Source organism: Quercus suber, unplaced genomic scaffold (genome assembly GCF_002906115.3).
Source record: "Quercus suber isolate HL8 unplaced genomic scaffold, Cork oak 2.0 scaffold_59, whole genome shotgun sequence".
Taxonomy (NCBI): Eukaryota; Viridiplantae; Streptophyta; class Magnoliopsida; order Fagales; family Fagaceae; genus Quercus; species Quercus suber.
In genome coordinates this window covers 1,472,576-1,495,527 of record NW_027069524.1, presented here as the reverse complement: position 1 = coordinate 1,495,527, position 22,952 = coordinate 1,472,576, and the positions used below count along the sequence as shown (strand labels likewise).

General features: G+C 38.3%; 1 protein-coding gene across 1 annotated transcript; it reads left to right on the top strand.

Annotated features, from left to right (window-relative positions):
* Window positions 1-21,348: 21,348 nt before the first annotated feature.
* Window positions 21,349-22,563, top strand: LOC136067128 (uncharacterized). The gene has a single exon (XM_065772481.1). The coding sequence runs from the start codon at window positions 21,349-21,351 to the stop codon at window positions 22,561-22,563; it is 1,215 nt and encodes a 404-aa protein (XP_065628553.1).
* The last annotated feature ends 389 nt before the right edge of the window (window positions 22,564-22,952 follow it).

Sequence of the window (22,952 nt, the reverse complement as noted above, 5' to 3'; positions counted from 1 at the left end):
TAGGTTAACTGGTTTTTTTTGTCATTAAGGAAGATCTCTGTGATTTAAATATCGCTTATATAAATAAAAATCAATTGATGTTTTAGTATGGAGTTATGTCAAATCATCTGTCTCTTAACTATTGAGTTATTAAAATATCAACTGTAATTATTTTCTTTTGATAAATATTGCTCCCTTTTCTTTTTTCTTTTTTCTTTTTTTAATTCTTAAGAATCTATTGTACTCTTTAGTTGAAATACTTTTTTGGGAGTCAATCTTGTTACAGTGATATCCTTGTCTGCCCTCTTTCTATTGAGAAATAATACTTGTTTCCTATATATATATATATATATATATATATATCCCAACTCTCTTACCCACCTCTCCCCAGTATCATAACCTCCTCTCACACCCACTACAAAACAAAGTTCTCTCTCTCTCTCACTCCCACACACACACACACACAAACATACATATGGGTATCTGTGTTTCTGATCAATACACAATAAATGATGCACGGTTCCAGCTTAACCTGGTCATCAACAGCCAAGATAATACACTTAGATGGAAACCTACAACAGTTCAAGCAACCCGTCAAAGCTGGCCATATAATTTCCCCAATTCCCAACTACTTCCTCTGCAGCTCAGGTTCCATGCATGCTTATTGATGCTCATGTACCTCAAGTGCCTGAATATGAAGAGCTTCAACTAGGTGAAATTTATTTCCTCATGCCACTTTCTCAATCCCACAAGCAGGGGTGGAGTCAGGAATTTTTGTTTAGAAGGCCAAGTTACAGCATTAATATATTTATCAAGATAAGCCCCCCGCCCCCATATATACACATGCATTTTTATTATATATACACATATATATACACACACTTTTTTATTTAATAAGTTATATATATACACACACCCAACCAAAAAAAAAAAAAACTCAATATTTTCAATCAAAATTATGTTTGATGGCAATCTTTCATAAAATAGAATTCATTTTTATTATTTTCATAGTGAAATTTTTAAAAAATTTCATTTTCAATACAAATTATCAAATTTTATACTAAAGTAAGTAAAAAATCTTTCAATTGAATTAATGAAATTTTCAAAAATATGAATGATTCAAAACTTGGAGGAATAAGTTAGACTCCATATATATTTTAAGCTATCTTGCTTTAACCTATTATGTGGCAACTAAAGATACATTTCATGTGTAATTTTAGTGACAATATTTTTCTAATGAGTCAATGACTTGTTAATCATCACATAACGGATTGAAAAAGATAGATTCAAACATGTTTGGTACCAAACTTTATCAAACATTCAACAAATATAAGAGCACATTTTACAATAAAAAATAGAATTGTAAAAAATAAAGTTATGTCACTCTATAACTATTAGACCAATTATTTTTTTAAGAGTATCGTTGGACTAATTCAAATACTTGAGCGGGGGCAACAAAAGTATTGGGTTTTGTGGAGCCTAGTTGTGTTTGATCCAGTTGACGGCTCGATTCGATCCGAAATAATATTGCGTGGTTTTTAATGGGGGATTTTCTGAGGCTTAGTCCATGGACGGCCCATGCTGAAAATTTTTAACTCGTTTTGTAGCCCATTGTGAATCCTGTGCACAGGATATAGAAACCTTTTTTGATAATTAGGGTTTCGGTCTTGTTGTTGCTTTTGAGAGAGTGAAAACATTGTAGTCGCACTTTGTATTTTTCTCTTAATAATAGTGAAATCCCTGCAACTCTGTGAACGTAGGCAAATTACCGAACTACGTAAATATTGTCTTGTGCATGTGATTTTTTTTTTTTTTTTAGCGTGTGTTTTCTCTATTTTTTTGTTTCTCATATGTTGAGAATTTCGAGTTAATTCCCTACAAAAAGTTGTTAAACAAGGCTCTCTATTCAGTGAATACTTTTTTATTTTATATTTTGAGATGTTCGGTATATACAGTGGGAAGAGGGAGAAAACTAGCCTATCTCTTAAGCCCTTATTTTATTAATGGGTTAGTGTTTATTACATATAACCTATTATACACATCTTTATATCTACATCCCCTCTACACCAATGAGATCCTCCTGAGTGAGACTTATTAAGACGATTCTCAGTCTCAGAAAGAGAAAGACAAAATGAGAGAAAGAGAAATTATAAAATAAAATGAAATTTGAACTACAAATAATAGGAAGGGACACATAAAAGAAGCTTTCTTTAAAAAAAAAAGAAAAAAATGAGTGAGACGGATTTAACAGGTTTGTTGATAAAAACCGAACACTCAACTTTATTTTATCGGGTGCTTTATTGACCACACTTTGTTTCAAATTAATCAATTCGGATTATATCAAATCGGATTGGTGAGTTTTTATTCTAAGGAATAATATCATCTTACACTCGTTTACATCCACTATTTTATATCAATATTGACACAATTGACATAGAAATATCCATATGTTAAATATAAAAGTGGAAGTTAAAAAATACGGACAAAATTAATACGAGTTTAAAAGTATTATTGCCTTTTTTCCGGTTTGGGTTTACTTGATTAGTCCTATTTTTTTATAATGTTACTTTGAGGTGAAATTTTCATATGTGTCGCATGAAATGGCTCATGCAATACCTTCTCTTCTTTGAGACACTTTGTGGCCAAAATCCTCGCCACTACTACAAAAAGCCTCACGTCAAAGCAAGAAGAAAAGATATTATACTATCTTACCAGGAAAAATAAAAGATGTTATATTATACAAAGTCGTGTCATTCTAGAGGTGAAAGGCAGAGTTTTAAGTGGAGCTATATGTTTGTGGTATTAGAAAACTTCATGGTTTATAATGCAGGACAATTCAAGTAGTTATATCTTAATTCTCTTGTAACTTCATCAAAAAATCTTAATTCTCTTGTAACTAATTAGTTAGTTAGTTAGTTAAATGATTTCTTAAGTGTTAATCGATAGGATTTAGACATTTGTCAACTATTTAGAGGCTGTCAATGCTAAACAACTAATACAAGTGGTAGAATGCAAGCTCTTTGTAAATCAGTTTTTGTATGTGAATGAAAATAAGTTCTGAGAGGTTTTACTTGAGAACTTGGTGTTCTTGTAGAAGTGCCTAATCACCTATCATGTTCTAAGCAGCTCTCATTCCATTTAATCCTAATTCATATTATAGCCCATTTGTAAATCAGTTTTTGTATGTGAATGAAAATAGGTTTTGAGGAATTTTACTTGAGAACTTAGCGTTCTTGCAAAGGTGCCTAATCACCTATCAATTTGTTCCAAGCAACTCTTATTCCATTTAGTTCTAATTCATATTACAGCACTCCATATTTTCCTGCATCAGTTTATTTTCTTGAGTATGCTTGTTCATAACTTGGACAAATTAAGAAAAAATGTTTTTCTGTTGAGAATGATGAAAAATATAAAATTGACTCAGCTAGTTAGGAGCTTATGAATATAGACGAGAACAAGTTGAGCTTAATTTGTTAAACTGGGAATAAGCATCAATGCGCCATGGTCCTTAATAATTCATCGTACGTAGCGCCCTAAAATTAAATAGTATAGTTAAAGATTTTTCTTTCATTTTCCTAATAAGTACGTAGTAAATCCTGATCATGTATGAAACAAGCATATCACATCAGGACATTAGTCGAAGATTACCGGCTACATTTTTGGGAAGTTTTCATGTGGAACCTGGAAACTTCATTTATTAGGCGCCGCAAAGGAAATATCTAAAGAGGTGATGACGATCAAGACTAGAAGAGAGAGAAGACCGAGTCACCATCAAGTCAACTGTGTGCTGCACCAAACGTGTAAATGTGTAATATCACTAAAGGTCTATGGAGACTTACAAATAAAGAAAGTGCTTTAACTTAGAAAATGGAAAATTACGGACAAAATTGCAAAATGTCTTTTTTGGGCAAACTAAGCAGCGTTTTGCCCTCTTTCTCAAACTAATTAGGAAAATGCTCCTCTTTTGAAACTCGATTTTCTCAAAATCAAGTTATAAAAAAAAAAAAAAAAAATTTTGTAGCCCTATAGCAGCGTTTTTAAAGACCAATAGTGACGTTTTGTAACTCGACTTTCAATAAATCGAGTTATAGGTAATTTTTTTAATTTTTTTTTACCTATAACTCAATTTTATATAAATCGAGTTATAAAACGCCACAATAAGTCCTGAAAACGTCATTATAGGCTCCTTTAAAACGCCACTATAGGGCCTAAATCGATTTTGAGAAACTCGATTTTCAAAAGAGATGCATTTTCCTAATTAGTTTGAGAAAGAGGACAAAACGCTGCTTAGTTTGCCCAAAAGGGGCATTTTGCAATTTTGTCTAAAAATTACTAAACAAACCTAAGTCGTCATAAAAGTTGAAATGTATACAAAAAAATTTTGATAATATTTTTCACAACAGTTAAATTGGTGCATTTTTATTGGTTTTCTTTTAAATCCATCATTGTCATACTTTTTTTTTACCTACTATTAATAACATATTACAATAGCCGAGTGTCAAATTTTTTCTACCTCTAGACTTTCTCATATTAAGCACATGTGGCTAAGATGCAATAGTTCTACTTGGTACGCTGTTTTTTACATAGATTTTTTCATATCCGACTTGTATAATGGTTCTTGTTAATGGGTGTTTTAGGGTATTTGATAGAGAAACATTTAATATAACGTGTTGCCATTACTTTTATTTTCTTTTATGAGACACACATGCACTTACTATTTTTTTTTCCTCTTGATCCCATAAAAAATAAGGGTGTCTTATCCGGTTTAACGTTAATGAAACACGAGGGAGGACATGTAAAGTGCTTCACATATGTTTACATGACGAAAAGCTACTTTTAAGTGTCAAATCTTGCCACTAATTACGCCAAGGTGGAACCTGGCCATATTGCAATCAACCTGAGAAACATACAGGTTTAGAATATATACAATATTATATATTAAGGTTTAGAATATACCGGATTAGAATATATACAATATTATATATTAAGATATGAGTTCAGTTAATATATGTCCTTATATTAACTATTCATTTTTTGAAACTTTTTTCGGGAAGTTAAAAAAAATAGTCAAATCAGTTAGTTACTCTTTCATTTTTTTTCATAAAAAATTTCTTAAAATTGTTTACTAATATATACAATTTATATCACTCTAGTCATTTAAGATTTTCTACTGTTGACGTAAGTTGTCTAGTAACAACATTAATTCTCTTACTTTCTTTCTTTCTAGCATTCTCTCTCTATATCATTCTATTTTCTTCTTTTTTTTAGTCTCTATGTCATTCTATTTTCTTCTTGTATATATATAAATAAATTTATTATGGTATTAGAACATTAATTGGTCCTTCTTTCTTTGAGTTTGTGTGCTCACACGCCTTGCAACATCAGGTTTTACTCAAGAATCACTAAACTCTAAGTTGTGTGCTCACTACGAGCACTGACTCCAAATTAAAGCCCACAACCGATAATACAAGTTTTGGTGTTACATTGCCCTCACGCATTGTCTTAGTCCTAATCACGTGCTTGTTTATGGCTTAACGCACCACCTTTTGTTTTGAAGACCCCTTCACATTTCTCATAAGCGCTTAGAGTATTCATTTGTCAGTCTCATCCTTGTGACATGCCTAACATACTATTTAACTTCCATAGGTCTCTCACACAATACAAATGTTGGAGTGGCCTAAGAGCACTTGTTAACATGACCAAAAAAAAATAAATAAATAAATCATAAGCTACTGTTGTTTTGTACTACCATGCCACCCTAGTTTTAGGATCAATATACTATACCTAATGTATTCCTCTATATATACTATCTAGATTAGATTCTATTGTAACAAATAATTCACTATATTATAGATGAAGTCATTTAAGACTATTTCTCTTATTGTAAAAATTGGAGGGCAAATGGAATTGGAATTTGGAGCCACGCTAATTCTCAATGCTAAGCAAAAGAGTTTTATATAAGACAACTAAAAAAACTGGCCCACTTCATGTTAAAGATCTAAAATTCTAAGCAAAAGAGGATGGTACTTTAAGAAAAGCTTGTTGGATAATTGAGATTCATATCGTCATGCATTAAAATGGCATCTGGGGATGGTTCCGAGAAGACACGGGCGTGTGAAAAGAAGAAACTAATCCAAGCACATAGGTTACTATTGTTTGCGACTAAACATGTCCATATAATTATTCTCATATTTACTTTCTTTTGTGGTTTCCTAGAACTGAACCATCCACGGAGATTTTTATTTTTTTATTTTATTTTATTTTATTTTATTTTATTGGTTGGTATTGTTTGCGACTAAACGTGTCAAAGATAATGGGAACAACAACAGACCTACCGGCCATGAAATTGAATAGAAATTTCGACCCAATGCTTTTCTTTTGTGCTTTTTTATCCAAAATATTCTCCAATTGCTTTATCTTTAATTATCTTTTTTTCCTTTGCTTTTGTTAGTGCTTTGAGTACATATGGACTTTGATTGAGTTACTAATTAAGTTTGAAATTACCTAATCAAATTTTTACTTACATGAGATCAGCTAGAGACTTTGCAGTAACAACTTATTTTTTAGCTATAGAGACAGTCATGAAAGGGAAATTTAGGACCCATTTGGTAAAAGATTTTTAATAACGTTGTTGTTATTTTGTGGCAATATGTGGCAGTGAAAGAGTGTGTAAAAATACATGTAATGTTGTTTAAACAACAATAACAAACACCTCCTACTCCTTAGAAGTTTTTTTTTTTTTTTTGGCAACAAGACTGATAGATTTCATTAAACAGAAAATTAGCCAAAATTCACTAGTAAATGACTTGAATTTGAATATTCAGTTCCTTATGAAACGGCATATATAAATTATTTACGCGAATGTTACGCGTATACTTCATGTACGTTCGTAAACATTAGTAAATCACGCATCTTCCATTTTGTTATCAAAGTTACGGAATCATACGCGTTAATTTAGGATTAAAAGTATACAGCGCGTTAGATTGAAAAACGTTTTAAAAAGGTTTATTAGATATGATCCGATAAAGACAGACACCACTGACTACACAACAATTCACTTTGCTTAAAGAAAAACAAGTGAGACGCTACACAATTAAAAGATTAAAATAATCCAAATAAATCCTATTGCTCTCAAAGTCAAACACAAAGTACCAACTTTTAACTTTTTATTTGTTTTAAAATAATGCAGTAACAAATAATATTTTTACAATAATTTTATAACAAAACTTAGATGGTAAATTATTATTAATTTTTATTTAAGTTCGTCATTGATATCACTTTTTTATTTACTATTAAAAACTTAACATTTAATTTTTATTGTAAAATTATTGAGAAAATATTGTCTTTTTTCTTTATTTTTTAAGTAATAAAACTCATAAAAAATTAAACACAAAAGCTGCCACACCCTATTACCATGTTTCATCCTCAATAATAATGGTAAGAGCACTCCGATCGGTACTTGTTTAATAAATTTATATATATATATATCACATTTGTGCCAACCAAGTCCAAAATTTATTTACATCAAATCATGCAAGTTGAGTAAAAATACATAATCACTATGGTAATCATGTAAATTTACATTGATATTACTCATTTTGTATTTAATTTTTTATTATTTCTTTACATATCTCTAGGATGAAGGAAGAGAGTAAATGATAAATTGATAATTGTTGTGTGTAAATAAAGAGAAACAATTAAAAAGTTAAGAAATTTTGATATTTTATTAAGATGTAATGTAAAATAGATAATATAATGTGAGGTGTTTTAAAAAATGAGTGTGTAAAATATAAAAAGTAAGTTCTTTTGCTAAAATAAATAGAAATTTTTGTACAACTTAATGCGAATGTTCTAAGTGAGTGTGTGTGTGTGTACACACACATATTTTTTAAATGTTTTATTTTTATGCTTAATGTTTTATTTTTTATTTTTAATAAACATTTAGTACCCGTACTACACACGTACCATTATTTTTCCGTTTATGTATTTTTTGTCAAATTTTTGAAACGTACTTTTATTGAAAGATACCAAATTCTACCCGTCCGTATATTTACTATTGTGGGGACTCAACTTGGATTAGACCCAGAGTATGAATGGGTTTTCAGCCCAACAAGCTTAAACAATAAATTTTGTAGAGAGTGGATCGAAGGTTTAGGCGCTGGCCGGCGTTCACGAAGCATGAACTCTCTTCTTTTATTAAAAAATACTTAGAATTATTTACAACTGGGGGATGCTCCTCGGCCCATGGCCGAGGAGCCCTTTTTCTTCTTTCTTTTTCTCCCCCCTCCCTCTTACTTTACTCGCTTCTCTTATATAGTCTTCATCGTCCTATCTCGTTCTTCCATCTGTTGATCATCCATTCGCCTTTCTTCTGACCGTCCGTCCCATCAGAGGCCTTATTAGCACTCAAGTGGTTCACTCTGATCAACGTCGCCCTGCTAAGGGGTTATATCCCCATTAATGCGGTCAGAGGGGTTAGGTGAATGCATTAAGTATGAAGGTGACAGCTTGCTCTGGGCTTGTTTCTTCCCAAAATTATCCTTAGTATGCCGAGGACGAAGAGGTCCTCGGCATGGATCCAAAATAGAGGCTTTCCCTAATTTAGCCTTGGATGGTCATTCTTCCTCAGCGTGGGCCTTGGGCCTACTACACGATGGGCTGAGGCTATCAGGCTCACGGGCCCCACAATAGCCCCTCAAAACCCTGCTGCACGTTCCCTCGGATGGGGAGGAGGGTTTTGATATCTACGGGCCTTGTAGACGAATCGCCCCACTTCGGTCCGTGCTAATGCTGGCGACTTTTCGACTGCCCGATGTACGTTTTAGCGTTTCAAGACTCAGTGTGTGCCCACATTAAATTTTGGCGGCACCACGTTTCCCACTTTCAACGGTGTGATGGTAATTGTTCGGTAGGGATCTCCTGCTTTTATGGGCAGACGGTTACATTTGGGGAGCCTAAGGGGGAGTATAAGTACTTGTTTGAACCGCCTGGTTTCCTCATTTTTGCGCTTAAGACCATTGATGCGTATAATTTGAATCTGGTTCAACTTGCACACTACCTGAAGAGGATTGTCATATTTCTGTAAGTCTTCTTCTTCCGGTGACCCTAAATTTTCCTTGATTCTATTCCTTCTTTTCTTCTTCTGGAACCTTTATTCGTCCTTGGGGGATGGGTAAGTTTAAGAAGTTGGTTGAGTCCAACGAGATGATGAACAAATTCATTATTGACTATGGGATACCCAATAATGTGAGTTTGAAGTACTGTGAAGAAGGGGAGTGGTACATTAAGAGGAGAGAGGGTGAAGTCGTGATCCCGATAGTTGCTTTCATAGAGGGAGGGATGAGAATCCCTATGAGGCCAGTGACTCTCAGTTACCTTAGGCATTTTCGTCTGGCTCCTACCTAGTGCGCCGTGAATGTATTTAGGATATTAGGGTGTGTAGATACCTTGAATGAGAAAATGGGGCTGAAACTGCCTCACCATGATGTGAACTGGTGCTACAACCTTCATCACCTGAGGGGTAAGACGTACTATATGAAGACGAGGGATGATAGGGTCTGACTCATCCAGTGTCTTCCTGATTCTAATAAGGGGTTCACTCAAGATTTCCTCATAGTGTCGGGGGAGTGGCACAACGGTTTTCACTGCCCAACAGTAGAGGGGGAGCCAGGTAGGGTATCCGAAGTAGGAGACGATCTAGGTTTCAGTATTTTTATTTTTTTATAGCTGTATATCCGCTTTGATTGATTAACCACAGGAGTTTCGCTTTTCTTTTCGCAGATCCGCACGCCTTCGCACGTCATTTCCACCTGGTCAACAAAGCGGATTTGGAAACCGTTCTTATGATCTAGGTTTCAGTATTTTTATTTTTTTATAGCTGTATATCCGCTTTGATTGATTAACCACAGGAGTTTCGCTTTTCTTTTCGCAGATCCGCACGCCTTCGCACGTCATTTCCACCTGGTCAACAAAGCGGATTTGGAAACCGTTCTTAGGTCAGAACTTTTCCTGAACGAAACTGATAACCAGGTTAGAGCTGCTCACAAAATCCTCGGATGCGACCCAGCTTAGAAATCATTCCCAGTCCCGAAGCACGTAATTAGAGCTCGTGACCCTCGGCTTACGCAGATTACCGTGGTGGAGGACGGTTTTGCATTTTCCGAGGGATCTCACATACCTGAAGGCATTCCGCTAGCAGGTCCTTCCTCATCCCACCTAGTAACGGTGGCCGAGGAAGGACAATCTAAGAAGGCAGGGGAGGTAGTTGAACTGAGCTCTTCTGAGGACGAATATAGTGTGTTCAACCTAGCTGATCAATCCGAGGATCCCTCTGGTGATCTAGGAGACCCTCATCTGTCCGAAACCGATCTCCAGTCCCTAAGAGTTGGTACTCAGGCTGAGATGGGTTTAAAAAGACAGCCCCAAACCAATCTTCTTAACCTGCTTGAAGGCGGCTCCAAGAAGGGTGCACCGGAAGAGTCGCAGCCCAAACCCTCAACACATCCGCCCCAGATTTTAACTGTGCAAACCAGGTCATCCTCTGTCCCTACAGTATCAGACCCTCAGACCGAGTCTTATGACCCAAAAAGGAAGAGACTTTCCAAGGGTAAGGAGCCAATGGATGGGAGCAAATCCCATTCCCCGCCCGAGGAGGGTGGATTTCGTAGGCCTCCGAAGCAACTGAAGCTCGGTGGTCAACGGAAAGGTAGGAAGATCATCCAGCAGTCTGAGGCCCAAGCCTGGCTGCCTATTGCCATGCTCCATGATCAACCCCTGATGGATGACGCATCGATACGGGAATCTCAAGGAGTTGAGGGGGCTCTCGTAGCTGATGCCCTGGAGAAGTCTCTTCTCCTTCCCACTGACATGGCCGAGCTAAGAAATATGAGTGGGCCAGAGGTTGTCCTTAACCTTAAGAAATATCTAGGCATGGTGGGTCCTTTGGTACCTATTTACTTTATTTGAACTTTGTTGCTTAGTACCTTCCCTTCTCTTTACGGAGTTACTTGTTTTTATTGGCAGGCTATCCAGGCTCTTTTCAGGTTAGACGAGGAGGTCGATGGCCAAAGCAGCGCCTTAGCGTAAGAGCGTGATAAGTTCTTGAAAGCTGCCAGTACCCTCAAGAGATCTGAGGCCGACCTAAAAAAGGCGACCGAGAATCTGGAGGAGATGACAAAGGCCAAGGACACTGCTGCCTCCGACTTGGCCGCGGCTAGGAAGCAAGCTGAGGATGAAACCAATCGCTTGCAAGACGTTGAGGGCCACCTACAGGCTGCCAAAAAGGACATTGCCTACCTGAAGAAAAAGTTGGCTGAGGCAATCCATGAGAAAGATATTGCCGAGTATGCCGGGACGAGGCTGTGAGAGCCAACGATGAGGCGGTATTTGCAAAAATAGACGCTGAGCGCTCTGTAGAACAGGCGGAGGAGGAGGCTTTCGCAGATGGGGTGGCTAAGACTGAAGCCACCCTTCGGGCTCAAGTTCCTACAGTATGCAGGCATTTTTGTTCTGAGACCTGGCATGAAGCCCTCAACTAAGCAGGGGTTGATGCCTCATATGACCTTAGGAGGGAGGACAGGGTATATTACCCTATTGCAATTCGTGAGACTGCCCCTGCTGCTCCCGAGGAGGGGTCCGCATTACCAACGAGTGAGAACCACAATAAGACTGCCGAGGCTACATCTTCAACTGACCAACCCCTCGAGGAGGTTGAACCCCAGAGAACGTTGGGGGGAGTTAGAACCGAGGGTCAGGAAATGCCACAAGACGTGGCGAGGCCTCCTGCGGACCCTCCGAGACAAGGCCCTTAGGCCTTGGCTAAAGCCTTTTGATCTGCTTATCGAATTAATTTGCATACTGAGTTGGGGAGACTGGTGTATGACATAGGATAATTTTGTTTATTTTCTCTTTTATTTCATTTTGTTTCTTGCCTCGGTGGCGTTGTAAGGAGACTGTATATTTTCTGTTTGAACTGAATGCTCAATACTTTGCTTCCAACTATGGATATTTTCTTTTACTTGCTTTACTCTAATATTCTGCTCAATACTTGTATTTTATTCTGGAGTTAGTCACATGAGATCACCTGTTATCCTTCAAATATAAATCTAAGGACCGTATTATAGCTTGACTCTAGGTAACACTCTGGTTTTTCTACAGATAGTTATTTTCTCCATAGGTTCGAGTCCTTGGACCATGCAATACCTTGGTTCTGTCTAGTACGCAGATATAGTGTTGTGATTAGTTTTCCCCTAGGCTTGGGTCTGAGGACCATACAATACCTTGGTTCTGTCTATCACTTCTATTTTTCTGTAAGTATCTAGTTTCCCCATAGGTTTGAGTCCGAGGACCATGCAATACCTTGGTTCTATCTAGTACCCAGGTATAATGGTGTGATTAGTTTTCCCATAGGCTTGGGTCCGAGGACCATACAATGCCTTGGTTCTGTCTATCACTTCTATTTTTCTGTAAGTATCTAGTTTCCCCATAGGTTTGAGTCCGAGGACCATGCAATACCTTGGTTCTGTCTACTACCCAGGTATAATGGTGCGATTAGTTTTCCCATAGGCTTGGGTCCAAGGACTATACAATGCCTTGATTCTGTCTATCACTTCTATTTTTCTGTAAGTATCTAGTTTCCCTATAGGTTTGAGTCCGAGGACCATGCAATACCTTGGTTCTGTCTAGTACCCAGGTATAATGGTGTGATTAGTTTTCCTATAGGCTTGGGTCCGAGGACCATGCAATGCCTTGGTTCTGTCTACCACTTCTATTTTTCTGTAAGTATCTAGTTTCTCCATAGGTTTGAGTCCGAGGACCATGCAATACCTTGGTTCTGTCTAGTACCTAGGTATAATGGTGTGATTAGTTTTCCCATAGGCTTGGGTCTGAGGACCATGCAATGCCTTGATTCTGTCTACCACTTCTATTTTTCTGTAAGTATCTAGTTTCCCCATAGGTTTGAGTCCGAGGACCATACAATACCTTGGTTCTGTCTAGTACCCAGGTATAATGGTGTGATTAGTTTTTCCATAGACTTGGGTTCGAGGACCATGCAATGCCTTGGTTCTGTCTACCACTTCTATTTTTCTATAAGTATTTAGTTTCCCCATAGGTTTGAGTCCGAGGACCATGCAATACCTTGGTTCTGTCTAGTACCCAGGTATAATGGTGTGATTAGTTTTCCCATAGGCTTGGTTCCGAGGACCATGCAATGCCTTGGTTCTGTCTACCACTTCTATTTTTCTGTAAGTAGGGGTTTGTTCTCGGACCGCTTTACTGGAAACGATTCCTCCTTGGGTCGGATTATGATCTTTACACGTGACGTTGATCTCGCCTTCAGCTCGAGTCCCCATCTTTTTCATTTATGAAGCGTCATTTGGCCGTTCGTGTTTCGCGCTTGATGCTTCGATGCGCGAGACGCGCCTTCATTAATGTCCTCGTGAATTAACACGAGTCCAACGGTCTACGGCCCCCTTGAAATTTGGTAGCTTCATTATTAGCCCTGCTGATAACTCTCTTTTCGAATTCTGCGTGAATTAATTCTCACCAACCCTCATCCTCTATATAAGGCTTTCTGGGGGCATGGTTTCTCCATACTCCATGAACCTCCCAACACAAACAAAAAGAACACACCCTTTCAGCTCCCTAAGCCCCTTTAATAACCCCGCCGGAATTGTAACCGGAGTTGGCAGATATGGGACGGCTTTGGGCAGGTGTGAGGACATCCGTGCCAAGAGCCGTTGTGGCCGCAGCCTCCACTGGGCTTCTGGTGCGGCAGAATCTAGGCGTAACCCCGATGGCGCCATACAAGGTGGCCCGGAGGGATGTCGTTGAAGTACCTAATGTCTCTCCTCGGAGCGCACCCCCGACGAAGGAGACGTGCGAATTCATGTCATGGGCGGTGCTCGAGTGTTGCCGTCCCCAACGGCCAACGCTCGTGAGGATTGGAGAGAATCAAGGGAACATCACGGGGGAGGGCATCCCGGAACCCCTGCATCTGCTCCTCGCTTTGTTCAAGTTCCGCCGCTCCGAGAAAGGAGTTGTTGGTGGCTTTGAAGCGAGCCAGTCTCAGCCCCCTTCCACCCTCTTATTGTCAAGTTCTCCCATTCTCTTGGTGCCAATAAGGGAACGGGTTGACACTTCCCTCTAACTAGTTCTAGGATGGGTCCACCTGGGCCTCTGATTGTAGAATTAGCTTGTAAATTTGTTTGTAAAACACGCCTGCCTGAGCCTCTAATTATATTTTGTACTTTTTCTATTTATGAAATAATATCAAGATTTCTTTTTTCGCTATCAAATCTTCCATTTTTTTTTTTTTTGCGATTTTTTTTTTATACGTCTCCAACCTACTGTAAAACGACTACTTAGAACAATCGTCTGGTGCGCCGTCCAGTGCACTAATCCTCCCCACAGACGGCGCCAATTGTGGGGACTCAACTTGGATTGGACCCAGAGTATGAATGAGTTTTCAGCCCAACAAGCCCAAACAATAAATTTTGTAGATAGTGGATCGAAGGTTTAGGCGCTGGCCGGCGTTCACGAAGCATGAACTCTCTTCTTTTATTAAAAAATACTTAGAACTATTTACAACTGGGGGATGCTCCTCGGCCCATGGCCGAGGAGCCCTTTTTCTTCTTTCTTTTTCTCCCCCCTCCCTCTTACTTTACTCGCTTCTCTTATATAGTCTTCATCGTCTTATCTCGTTCTTCCATCTGTTGATCATCCATTCGCCTTTCTTCTGACTGTCCGTCCCATCAGAGGCCTTATCAGCACTCAAGTGGTTCACTCTGATCAACGTCGCCCTGCTAAAGGATTATATCCCCATTAATGCGGCCAGAGGGGTTAGGTGAATGCATTAAGTGTGAAGGTGACAGCTTGTTCTGGGCTTGTTCCTTCCCAAAATTATCCTTAGTATGCTGAGGACGAAGAGGTCCTCGGCGTGGATCTGAAAAAGAGGTTTTCCCTAATTTAGCCTCGAATGGTCATTCTTCCTCGGCGTGGGCCTTGGGCCTACTATACGATGGGCTGAGGCTATCAGGCCCACGGACCCGACAACTATAATATACACATACTGTATTTTACTAACTATGCTGACAACTAAGTTGGAAATAACTGTTATTAAAATAAAGATAAATAAAATTTACTTACAAATATTTGGGGTTAAGGCTTCAAAAGTTTTTAAAGGAACATAATCATAATGTTTTGAGCATAGTTACAAAAACCATACCGGCAGTTAACTCAGCTGAAAAATTGGTTCACTAGTTCATTAGTTCAACTGATGGTTCATTAGTTGAATTATAGGTTTATTAATTAATTAAATGATATATTTTATAATTATAAAAAGGAACTAAATAAAATAAAACCACTCCATTTAGGTAAATTAACAAATTGTAACAATAAAAAAATTGCATCATATGACATAAAGTTGAGAGTATAGAAAAAAAAAAAATAAACACATCATTCACATAAATCATTCAATAAGTAAGTTATATAGTCCAAAAGTCTTGAAACAACATCTCCTATAAAAATTCAAAATAAACTTTTAACTTAATCATTAAACCCTAGAGCATAACAAAATTATTTAAACCTCCAAATACAACTGATGATTAAAATCAATCATGTGTTATCATTGTGATATTGGTTGCTTTTGTTCTATGCAGACAAATATGTATTTTTTTGGTTTTATCTGCGGGTTAAAAAGATTAACCCATGCAATCCATCTGTTTACCTGGTTTGATGATGGGTTTTTGCATACTCGGTATTTTACACCAAACTCTTCCAGATAATACTTTAGTTCATGGTTTAATTGGTGGTTTGGTATGGTTTTTATAACTATGGTTTTGAGAATCTCAATTGAGTTAGATTTTATGACATTATCAAAAGCCCAATTAATTAAATATTTAAATAATGTTAATCAATGATTGTTTGTGACTTGTAAGTGTGGCTACACTCATGATATAAAATATAAATTAGTTATTTCCTAATAAAATTTTTTCTAATAGAAAATAATAAATTGTTAGGATTTTAAAAATTGTATATAATATGCAATAAAAGTTAGATCCTAAAAGATGTGGTTATAAAATGGATCTCCTATTTAATTTTCACCTTATTGTGCCAACTACCAAGTGCATATACAATATTTAATTGTCATGAATACTATTTTATCAATTTTTTGGATAGAAATATCAACTTAATTGTCCACAGGGGCAGAGGGAGGGGGGTTAAGGGGAGGGCAACTGCTCCCCTTGACCTCTCAAAATTTTCTCTAATAATACTAGTATATTGAACTAAAATGTCTTATTTGCCCCAAGATACAAAGGACAAAGAATTTTTCTATTTATTGTGTATTAGCTTGTCTGACTTGTGGGTTCCAGTTAGCTCAACTAGTAAAGTCTCTTATGGTTGTATAAGAGATCTGGGGTTCAATCTCCATCTACACCAAAAACTGATTGGTGTCTTGGTCTGATGATAAAGAGTTATCATTAAAAGTAGACGCTATAAGTTGAAACTCTCTCTCTCTCTCTCAAAAAAAAAAAAAAAAAAAACCAAAGCTTTTCTGACTTTTTTTCAATTATCATGACAGCTTTTTTGACCTCTAATACTAATAGGCTTAGAGCATCTCCAGCAGTTTCGGTAAAGCCAAATTTGGACCACCAAATGACACTGTTCATCTCTCCAGCAGCTTCTCCATACGCACAGGTTCTCTAAATTATTTTTTGAAGTTGCTACAGTAATTCTCTTAATTTAGAGAACACTGTAGCAACTTCAAACCATTATTTTATCCTAAAAAAATATCCGGCTGAATAAAAAAAATTCTTTCTCTTTCCTTCTCTCTTCTTTGTTCATCTGTGTCCCTCTCAAACGGTAACACAATCAACACAAACACAGTAACAGATCAAGAACATGAAAAAATAAAAATTTAATTAGAACAACAAATCTAAAATAAAAATAAAAAACACAATCAAGAGCATGAAAGCCTATCTAAGCTCCATTGCAACAACAAAGTGAATCAGAACAAGATTAAAAAAAAAAGATGGGCGAAGGCCATGTCGGCTGTGCATGCGTGCGTGCGTGTGTGTGTGTGTGTGTGTGTGTGTTAAGTGAGCTGAAGAGGAAAGAAAATAGAAGTAGAAATAGAAAAAGTAAAAACAGAAAGAGCTAGAGAAAGAGAGAAAGAGAGATAGCTGAAGAAGAAGAAGTGCTCCGGAATGAGCTAGAAGAAAAAGAAAAAGAAGGTAGATAGAGGAAAGGAGTGGGATACGTGGGTGGTGGAGAAAAAACAAAGGGAAAAAAAAGAAAAAAAAAAGAAAAGAAGAAGAAACGTGTCCAGATGGGGGTGGAAGGAAAAAATAATATAAAAAATAAAAAATTGCAATAAAGAAATGATACTACAATATTTTCACAATAAATTTTAAGTAACGGATTGTTATTAGATAATATTGACGAGCAAAAAAATAATTTCAGTAGTGGGTTCAAGTTAGAACTAATAACAACTTTTCACATAAATTTTGTTGCGAAAGTATTGCGTAAAATGTTGTGAATATAATACTTCTCATTAAAAATATAGTTGTTAAAAAAAGAATAAATGATGATTAAAAAAGAATAAATAATGAATGAAGAAATAATATTTAAATGAGATAGAGAATGTGATAAAGAATCTGTTGGAAAGTGTATTTGAAAAAGTGAGTATGTAAAAGTTAAATGTCACTGTTCATTCTCCAAACTGTAAAAAATTTGAAGAAGTTGTTGGAGATGCTCTTACATAGTTACACAACTACTACAGCTCTTATATAAAAATAATTGTTCCCACCTAGTAATGATTAAAAAAAAACCCACTATTTTGCGTAATAGGAGTCAGAAGTCTAATAGAATTTTCAAAAAAAAAAGTATATATATAATATAAACAAACTACTTTTAAGCTAGGTGTGAAAAAATAAATTAAAGTTTACATTTTATGTTAGATTCTATATGACAATTACATTAGCATATAATTATTTATTTATTTTGTTATTAATATTGATTAATTTTTTACTTTCAATTTTATCTTTTAATCTTGCCCCCCAACTTAAATTTCTGACTCCGCCATTTATTGTTCTTATCAAATTTTCTTTTACTGCTACTTATTATTATTATTGTTATTATTATTTATTTTTTGGGATAGAAACACATGTTTAATGGTTTTTATCAACTTTTATTTTCTTCTCTTTTTTTAATTTTATTTTTTAGAATTAGACTCAAGTTCCTTTTATTATCACATTTTCTTATAACAAATGAAAACTAGCAGCACAAGTCAAACGATTTGGAAAAAGAAAAGTTAATGGCATATGCATTATGCACCATTTGCTTCTCTTATCAAATGGCATTAATGATGTTTATGGCAAGGAGGGTCCACGTCAGGTGATCATGTTGCCAAACTGTACGACTCCAACAACTGGTGCCAAAGAATTGTACTTATTTTCTTCTTCTTCTTCTTCTTCTACTCATCTTTAGTTCTACTTGGAATAAAACTTTCTGTCGTTTTAGTATACAAGAAAAAAATTGCTTTATACATGCACAATAACTACAAGTACACAAAATCATACTTTTTCTTTTATAGTAATAATCCGAAATCTATATTTATCAACATATTAGAGTTTAACTTTCAATATCTCTTTCAATCATCCCAAACTTTGGGGTTTTGTTTATATATCAGTACATGTGTGACCAACATTAGTCTATAAACCTATATATAAAGATTTTACTAATGAATGCTCCAAGGCTATGTTTAGTGGGGCGAATGCTAAACGAGTTCTAGGCCTAATTATAATAAATATAAACATTGGGCCCAATTAGAGTACTAGCCCAATGGGGATAAATCACATGATGGCCAGCCCACTTCTTAATCAATGCAAAACCTTGGATTGTCGGTTAAGCCCAACATCCATCTAGGTAGCACGCCGAGGTCACCTCTGAGGTATATCCAAGCTACTGAGATAAGTTGTAGAAAGGCCAAACTTCTCTAAGATAGTTTTCTAAAGGTTCCTGGTAATTCTATAACCACATCTGCATTGAGATAGGTCACTTGCCTAATATCACCGCATTCAATGTAGAAGGACAAAACTGAATAGTAGGAAGGGCCCTAGAAGTCTTCGTTCATGATGAAAAGCTTGCAAAAGAAGAGTTAGATAAGACCAGGAGTTGTCCAGGTGGACATCTAAACAGTGAAGAGTACCTTAAAAGTCCCCGCTCATGATGAAAAGTCATAAAAAGAAGAGCCCGATAAGCAGAAGAATTTGATTTTGCTTTTATCCAAAGTTATGCATGCCTACAATCTTATCCAAAGTTGTGTTTCTTTTTCCAATTAGCGGTTGAATTGTTCCCTCATGGCTGTTGAAAGGGAAAAAATATAGGCTACGATACCTAGTGTGACAAGACGGGCTAATTATAATTCGTGGGCTGAAAAAGAGACGAGCCTGTTATGTGCAAGGCCTGTCGTGGACGGACTCAGAATGGACGGATGATAGAGGAATAGGTTGATTGGCCATGGGCCTGCTGAACCTCTTAATGGGAATACTTGTGGCCCATTCTCGGAAAGCCTTAGATAGAATCCTAATGCAAAGTGGATTCTAGAATTTACGTATATTGGTGAAGATCTTCCCTATAAGGAGAAGACTTGTCCACCACGTTTTGGACTCTTAAAGATGATTTCTACAAGGAAAGGACTTCGACTCCAAGTAAAAGAGTGAAACTTTCGACTATTATAAAAGCCCCAATATCCTCACAAATCAAGGTACGCGTAATTAAACATCTCTAGCACTCTGGAGTTGTAAAAAGGATCTAACTTAACCTTCGGATGGCATTTGGCCGGCACCACACTGATGCTTTCAGTAGGTTCTTTTTTCTCTTCCTTATTGCGCAGGTGATTTCTAGAGCGTGTGGGTGACGTGTAATTCATTGGTGATTTTTTAACACATCAGTTGGCACCATTTGTGGGAAAGTAAGACTTGAAGTGATCAGACGTTACTTCATCCCTAAGACAGAAGGGTTGCATGGTGCTCACTCGCTCGATGGCAACCACCAATGACATCTAAGGAGAGGAACCACCCACAACCGCACTCGAGAGACAGGTTCGAACTCTCACCACGGCCGTGGAGCACCTCACCAAACAAAATCATGACCTAGAAGAACAGTTGCGTCAGAGGAACACAGCACCTAACAACTAGAGGGAGGATCAGGAAGGTACCAGGTCCATGCAAAGAGACTGAGAAGGGCCTGAAGGGAGCAACGCCCCAAGCAGGCCAGAATGACAAAACGCGAGCCTCCCATCCCTCATGGACACGACTCCTCCGCCTATCTTTGTAGAGATGCAGGCGATGAAGGAACAGATGGAGGTCATGATGAATGCCCTTAAGGGACGAGTGTCCAGCGATCTCGACGACCTAGTGAATCGGACCGACTCTCCATTCACCGGCCCCGTCAATTCCTTACCCCTACCGCACAAGTTCCGAATGCCACAGATAGAGAGTTACGACGGAGTCAAAGATCCCCTAGATCACCTGGAGACATTCAAGACCTTGATGCATCTACAAGGGGTACCAGACGAAATCATGTGTAGGGCCTTCCCCACAACACTGAAGGGTCCCACGAGAATATGGTTCAGTCAGCTGACGCCGAACTCCATCAGCATTTTCAAAGAGTTGAGTGCTTAGTTCACCTCACACTTTATAGGGGGACAAAGGTACAAGAAATCCATGGCATGCTTAATGAGCATCAGGTAGAAAGAGGACGAGACGTTAAGATCCTACATAACCCGCTTCAATAAGGAAGTGGTTTCGATCGATGAAGCCGACGACAAAATACTGATGGCGGCCTTCACAAACAGGTTGCGGAAGGGCAAGTTTTTGTTCTCACTATACAAAAACGACCCCAAAACCATGTCAGAGGTACTCTACAAGGCCACTAAGTACATGAACGCAGAAGACGCGGCAGGCGGACGTACGGCAGGATCAAGGGCAAAAGAGGCCAAGGACAGGAGACAGAAGGGACGAAAGGAACCCTAAACCCTCGGGAGAGAGGTTCACGAGCTTCACGCCTCTAAACGCCCCAATTGACCAAGTTTTGATGCAAATCAAAGACGAAGGGGCACTGACGTTCCCAGGGAAACTGAAAAGCGACCCAAGCAAACGGCCTCGAGACAAGTACTGTCGTTTCCACTAAGATCACGGCCATGACACAGGCGATTGCTATGACTTGAAGCAGCAGATTGAGGCCCTCATTAGACAAAGGAAGTTGCAAAAATTCATCAACAAAGAGAGAGCGGATCCCAATCGCCAAGAGCCAGCCCCCCGACGAGATAATGAGCGTCCTAGACCCCCCGTCGGAGACATAAGGATGATTGTGGGAGGAACTGCGATTACTGGTTCCTCCAAAAAAGCTCGAAAGACGTACCTCAGAATGGTCCAGAACGTCCAGCTAACAGGCTATGCGCCTAATACAGCACGGACGGAAAGCCCTGTCATTGGATTCTTTGAGGAAGACGCAAGGAGACTTCACCATCCACACGACGACGCGATAGTTATCAGCGTACATGTGGGGGACTATAATGTTCACCGAGTATTAATCGACAACAGCAGCTCGGCAGACATTCTATACTATCCAGCATTCCAGCAAATGGGGATCGACAGAGCGCGATTGATACCAACGAGTGATCCATTTGTCGGTTTTGGAGGAACAAGGGTATTTCCAATAGGCTCAATCACACTCTCGGTAACGGAGGGTGATTACCCACAAGAACTCACTAGGGACGTAATATTCCTTGTGGTGGACTGCTCGTCCGCTTACAATGGTATTCTTGGACGACCCACACTTAACTCGTGGAAAGCAGCAACATTGACGTACCACCTAATGATCAAGTTCCCTATGGACCATGGGATTGGGGAGTTGCGAGGAAACCAGGTGGTCGCTTGGGAATGCTACATTGCCATGCTAGAAATGGAAGATCACCATCAGACAATGTGCATAGAAGAACAGCGGACAGTCGCAGAACCGGTTGAAGAGCTGGAGGAGATAATACTCGATGAGTCAAAACCTGAGCGAACGGCTAGGATAGGGACATTGGCCTACCAGCCGGTGCGACAGGCCCTCGCAGCATTCCTCAAGAGGAACCAAGATGTATTCGCATGGAGCCACGAGGACATGACCAGGATCGATCCCTTTGTCATGGTACACAAGCTCAACGTGAACCCCGCAACCCCACCCGTCCGGCAGAAAAAGCGAGTGTTCGCTCAAGACCGAGATCAAGCGATAGCGAAAGAGGTCAAAAAACTACTTGAGGCGGATTTCATTCGGGAAGTATATTACTTGAAATGGTTGGCAAACGTAGTCATGGTAAAAAAGGCTAGCGGGAAGTGGCGAATGTGTGTCGACTTCACGGACCTTAACAAGGCATGTCCGAAGGACAGTTACCCCCTTCCGCAGATAGATGCACTGGTCGACTCTACAACCAAACACCAACTCCTAAGTTTTATGGATGCCTTTTCAGGCTATAATCAGATCAAGAGAAAACGTCCTTCGTCACCAGCCAAGGACTTTTTTTCTATAAGGTGATGCCATTCGGACTCAAGAATGCGGGGGCAACGTACCAAAGATTAATGAACAAAATGTCTGCGCACTAGATTGGGAGGAACGTACAGGTCTACGTTGACGACATGCTGGTTAAGAGTCTGCACGAAAATGATCACCTGAGCAACCTCCAGGAGACATTTGATACCCTACGATCATACAATATGAAGCTAAATCCAAGCAAATGCGTATTCGGAGTAACGGTGGGAAAATTCTTGGGGTTTATGGTATCCCAAAAGGGAATAGAGGTCAACCCAGAAAAGATACAGGTAATCATGAAGTTGGAACCGCCAAGGACGATAAAGGACGTGCAAAGCTTGAACGGCAAAGTTGTGGCCTTGAACAGGTTCGTCTCCAAAGCGACAGACAAATGT

Excerpts from the sequence above, each read along its gene's own strand:
- LOC136067128 (XM_065772481.1), top strand. The coding sequence starts at position 21,349 with ATGATTGTGGGAGGAACTGCGATTACTGGTTCCTCCAAAAAAGCTCGA.